This window comes from Leptonychotes weddellii, chromosome 9 (genome assembly GCF_054177405.1).
Source record: "Leptonychotes weddellii isolate Sample4059 chromosome 9, ASM5417740v2, whole genome shotgun sequence".
Lineage (NCBI taxonomy): Eukaryota > Metazoa > Chordata > Mammalia > Carnivora > Phocidae > Leptonychotes > Leptonychotes weddellii.
Genome location: NC_138377.1, coordinates 53,006,009 through 53,011,397, shown reverse-complemented (window position 1 = coordinate 53,011,397; position 5,389 = coordinate 53,006,009). Strand labels below are relative to the sequence as shown.

At 36.7% G+C, this 5,389-nt stretch overlaps 1 protein-coding gene across 2 annotated transcripts in view; it reads left to right on the top strand.

Moving 5' to 3' along the window:
• Positions 1-4,772, top strand: part of TTC6 (tetratricopeptide repeat domain 6) — a 180,551-nt gene extending 175,779 nt beyond the window's left edge. For both annotated transcript variants that reach the window (XM_081829680.1, XM_081829681.1), the window contains 2 exons: positions 3,966-4,191; positions 4,636-4,772. In XM_081829680.1, coding sequence (XP_081685806.1) covers positions 3,966-4,191; positions 4,636-4,772 — 363 coding nt within the window. The remainder of the gene's footprint in view (positions 1-3,965; positions 4,192-4,635) is intronic.
• The last annotated feature ends 617 nt before the right edge of the window (positions 4,773-5,389 follow it).

Here is a 5,389-nt window from a genome sequence, read left to right as displayed (position 1 = left end):
GGAAGAGGAGCTTGGAGGAAGTCCCTGATGATTTTGGCAAGAACATTGTTGCGACAGTGGTGAGACAGAGCCTTGAGTAGGTAAGGGTTGTGGAGGAAATGTGAGGTGAAGAATTAGAGCAGTTCAACTGGTTCAGGAAGTTCTGTGACAAGAAGTAGTGAAATGAGAAGTAGTGAAATGAGGTAGAGTGCGGTAAGAAGTTCTCTTTATTTTGTAAATATGAAGGATAGTGATTCATGCTCCTATGTTAATAAAAAATGTAGTAGAAAAGAAGAAATTGTTGGGGCAGGAGAAAGTGGCAGGGATAATTAGGATCGAAATCTTTGAGAACTGAGGTTAAAGTTTGGAAGTTGTTGGGTGGCCTTTGAAGGGAGCAGGACACACTACGGATTATGTTGTGAGGGAAGGCAGAAAGTTGGGGCACAGTTGAATGCAGACAGGCAGATTTTGACAAGTAGGCATTTCTACTTATTGACTATATTTTCTCTATGGGATATGAGTATCAGTTATCAGTAAGAGTGGCGTGGACCCTTAAAAAGGAGGGTGGGGTGGCTAGGAGTTCTGAGGAGAAAAGAGAAAATGTGAAGTAACTGTTACAGAAAGTAGTACGGTGAGCATACTAGGGAAGTGTAGTAACCAGACAACATTAAGTTCTGTGTTCTTTCCTCTCTGTCTTGATATATACTGGATGCTTGGGCTTCACAGTGTACATGCCCTCCAGAGTTAAGCAGACTTTGCAAGTGGTTATGCAGCTGTGCTATATTTTAGTATGTTAGAGGCCTCTTTGGGGAGGAAATGGCTTCTGTTCCCTGCTCCCTACCTCCTCAACCTTTGTTTCTAACTGTCCTGGAAGGAAAATTTAGGGGCAGGAAGAAGGGTCCCTCAATAGATCAAATAATCCCTAGAAGCTTCAAATCTAGATATGTTCTGGCTTCTTTTATCATTAATTAGTGACTTAATAATTTTAAATCACTTTTGGATGAGCTAAGTGCATGCATCATGAACTATGGTGACTTTAAAAAAATAACTGGATCTGTTTTTTAATTAATTAGAGATATTAAGGCATTAGACCAATTGTTAAAAAATCAAGGCCATCATTGTGGTAGGTGTCTTTGGCCTTTAATTGTTTCATAGCCATTACTCCTATACTTCAAGTTACTTCATTAATGGATAGGATTTTATTTTCTAAGCAATATATTTTAGAAGCCATAATAGAAAGTTATATTATTCACAGTTAGGCATATTATTGTGTGTTATTGAATTCTTTTATCTTAGCTGAGGTAGGCATTGGCTCCTACCTGATTGAAGTAATTCTTTTGTGATGTAGAATAGTGTGGCCTTTATTGATCATTTACTGGTTAATTAAAATGAAACCTAAGTTACTTATTGAAGAAAGTTTTGGCCCTACTTGGAGTCATTTCCTTGCCTCATTTCTGATGATCTGATGATTCTGATCATCCAGCCTTCTGTTCGGGAGTGAATTCTCTTTAAGCTCTTCACAGAAGGATGTCAATTCTGCCACCCTCTTAACAGATTCTTCTAATTGCACTTAGCTGCCATATAGAATAGTTTCATCCAAAAATGAGATGGGTTATACAATCTTGATCTAATGCCTCTCGAAAGTCAGAGGCAGCAAAATTCATGGAGAATTGCCTTAGGGTTATGTTGTCTCTCTGTTTGTAGACACTAGGAAGAAATGATATATCAATAATAATTGAGTTGAAAATAATTGATATTTTGAATATATATGGATATTTTGTATATACTTTACATATTAACCTCACTTAATCCTAAAAGCAGCACTGGAAGTAGAGTTCTGTTTGTTACTTCCATTTTACAGACAGGAAAACTGGGTACAAAAGTTACTCACCCAAAGATATAGAGATAACAAGTGGTGAAGCCAGGATTTGAACCTAGAAATCTGGCTCCGTGGTTTGAGCTCTTGGCCACCATGCTACCAGTGTTCCATTTCACTCATGATGGAAGTGAATTGAAATCAAATCCCTGGGAAACATAGAGAAAAATAGTTCAGTGATGGAGACAGAGAGAATGATCTGAGAGGTAAGAGAAAAACCAGAGAGACACTCTTATACCAAGGACAGAGAATTTTACAAAGGAAGGAGAGATCAGAAGTGTCCATGCCACAGAAATGTGCCAAAAGTAAAGAACTAGAAAACGTCCATTGGTCTTGAGGACATCTACAGCCTTAGCAAGACTGGAATTCACAAAATAGGGGGAGATAGATAGAAACAAGATTGTGGTGTGTTGGGAAAAACTGAATAGTAAAAAATCGGAGAACAACCCGTATTGTTAAAAATGACTTTTCCTTTAAGTGAAGTAAGTTTTAAAGTAGAAGCCAAATTTTTATCCATCATGGAATTAGAGAAGAGATTTCTATCTTGACTAGTAGGATGTCTAATCAGCATCTGAAGCTATTTGTGGTGAAAGGCCATTTAAAAATTCTAACTTATTATTCATCAATATGTTACTAAAACACAATATAAACAGGTTACTGGAAATATATTCACGTGCTGGAATGTCATAGCCACGTCAAAGTGCTATAAATGGTACTAATGGTTTACTCTTAGTTTCTGTACTTACTCTCTTTACAGAGCTGTAGTAAATGATTTCTCAGACTGAGACTCCAAAACCAGTCTACAGACCACACTTTGAAGGGTCCTTTCAGCTCCATGATGAGTAGAGAATGATCTAGAGTCTGATTTTCTTGACAAGTAGATTATTTTCCTCTCTTCCTTCTTCATAACTTTCATAGTGTCACTAAGTTTTTATCCCTTTTTGTTATGGTTTAGAATCTTATTTAGAAAATTCATTTACCTTTTTAGCTCTTAGATACTCTGCTTTTATATGAAAAATATTAATTTTCTAACATTTTATCTTGTTATGACCTTCCTTTCTAATTTATATTTTACCTTTTCCTGGTGCTGTATAAGGATGTGGGATTTGAGGGGTAAGTAGTGGAGCATTTCGCCTCAGCAAGGAGTAGTATTTTATCACTGACATTATCGAGATTTGCCAACACGTGGTGATAATAAAAAGCAAACTGACTTTTGGCTGGTTTTATTATTGTTTTTTACATTGTCTAGACAATGCACCTCTTTTTTAAAAAATCTTATTTATTTATTCGACATAGAGAAAGAGAGAGATCATGAGTAGGCAGACAGGCAGGCACAGGCAGAGGGAGAATCAGGCTCCCCGCTGAGCACAGAGCTGGATGCAGGGCTCAATTCCAGAACCCTGGGATCATGACCTGAGCCAAAGGCAGACGCTTAACCAACTGAGCTACCCAGGCGCCCCATGCACCTCTTTTTCAACTCTATCTGGGATGAAATGCTTCCACTTCCCCCTTGGCATGCCAATGTCCTTATTTTATTTTATTTTAGCATTTTTTTATTATGTTATGTTAATCACCATACATTACATCATCAGTTTTTGATGTAGTGTTCCATGATTCATTGTTTGCGTATAACACCCAGTGCTCCATGCAGAACGTGCCCTCTTTAATACCCATCACCAGGCTAACCCATCCTCCCACCCTCCTCCCCTCTAGAACCCTCAGTTTGTTTCTCAGAGTCCAAATAGTCTCTCATGGGTCGTCTCCCCCTCCGATTTCCCCCACTTCATTCTTCCCCTCCTGCTATCTTCTTCTTCTTCTTCTTTTTTTATTAACATATACTGTATTATTTGCTTCAGAGGTATAGGTCTGTGATTCATCAGTCATACACAATTCACAGTGCTCACCATAGCACATACCCTCCCCAGTGTCTATCACGCAGCCACCCCATCCCTCCCACCCCCCACCACTCCAACAACCCTCAGTTTGTTTCCTGAGATTAAGAATTCCTCGCCAATGTCCTTATTTTAAATTAAGAGCAAAAGTGCTTCAGATTGCTATATAGCTGCCAATTAAAATATATTCAAATTATCATCATCTTCACATTTTATAGGCCAGTGACTACTTCTCAACGGCTTTAAAGTTTGATCCAGAAAATGAATGTGCTACCATGAATCGAGCTATTGCCAATACAATATTAGAGAAATACAAAGAAGCAAAAGAAGATTTTGCATATGTGGTTGAAAGCTGTCCCTTCTGGGCTGCAGTATATTTTAACAGAGCACACTTACACTGTTGTTTAAAGCAATATGAACTAGCTGAGGAAGACCTAAGTAAAGGTATTTTTGTTTTATAACTTTGGGGTAAAATCACAGTGGTTGATATGTTTGTTTTTAGACAATAAAAAGAAGAAAATCATCAGGTCTATCTGTCTAGGTAAGCTTACATAAGAATTAATGTTTTTATATAGCGTATCTTTAATGCCATCAGTATAGATTCCTTCATGGAATAATTTAAAGCGTGGATAAGCTGAGATACAGAAAATCATTAGGGAAACCAGACATAAACAATGCCAGCCTTTCAGGGAGAGACATTGTACTGTGTTCCTCAAGTTAGTTTTCTTAGATTTAATCTTTTTAATTTTACCAAATACTACTTGCATTTGAAGAAAAATGCTTCCAAATAAGCAATGCTAAAGTTCTTATACAATTTTTATTTTTAAAACATGAGACCATTTTCCAGGGTTATCATAAAACGTATCTTGAAATGTTTTTCTTTTACAGCTCTGTCTTTGAAGCCTGATGATCCCCTAGTATATAAGCTTAGAGCAGACGTTCGTGGTAAAATAGGTCTGACTGAGGAAGCTGTGGCTGACTATATTCAAGCGCTCAACCTTCAAGAATATGCCTCAGTGATATGATTGCAGAGACTATGGTTTCTGCAGCAATCTACACAGCTCTTCTTCCCGAAATTGAAACTTATTTGTTGTTTAAAAGGTTGCGCTATCTCCATTATTGCATTCATTATGTTTTGTTATCTATATAACCCTTCAATTCATTTTAACAATATATTTATATTATATATTAATTACAAAGCATCTAGATCATTTTCTGCATATCTGAGAAAGCTAATAATAACAATTTCTTCATAGGGTGCAGCATTTAAATGGGGCTGTTTTTAAAGGAATATTAACATTCAAAATATTTTCTTTAAGGTAAATTAATTCCTTTTGAAATAATATAATCTTCATGATTATAGCAAAAGTGTCATTGACCTTTTCATCAATACGTACTCATAATGTATTAACAGTATCCAGGTTTAAAAAAATAAATACAGAGCTGATGGCTATAAAGAAATTAAGTACATTTCTTCTCTCTTCCTATAAACAATGTCTACACAGACCCGTATTCTTCCTGGTACTTATACTATTCCACCAGATGAACACGTTTCTCTTTTACATGTTTCCTCCCTTCCAGCACAGTATCTATAAAAATTTTGACCTTCCCGTTTCCTTGATGTAGTTCTTTTTGACTCTTT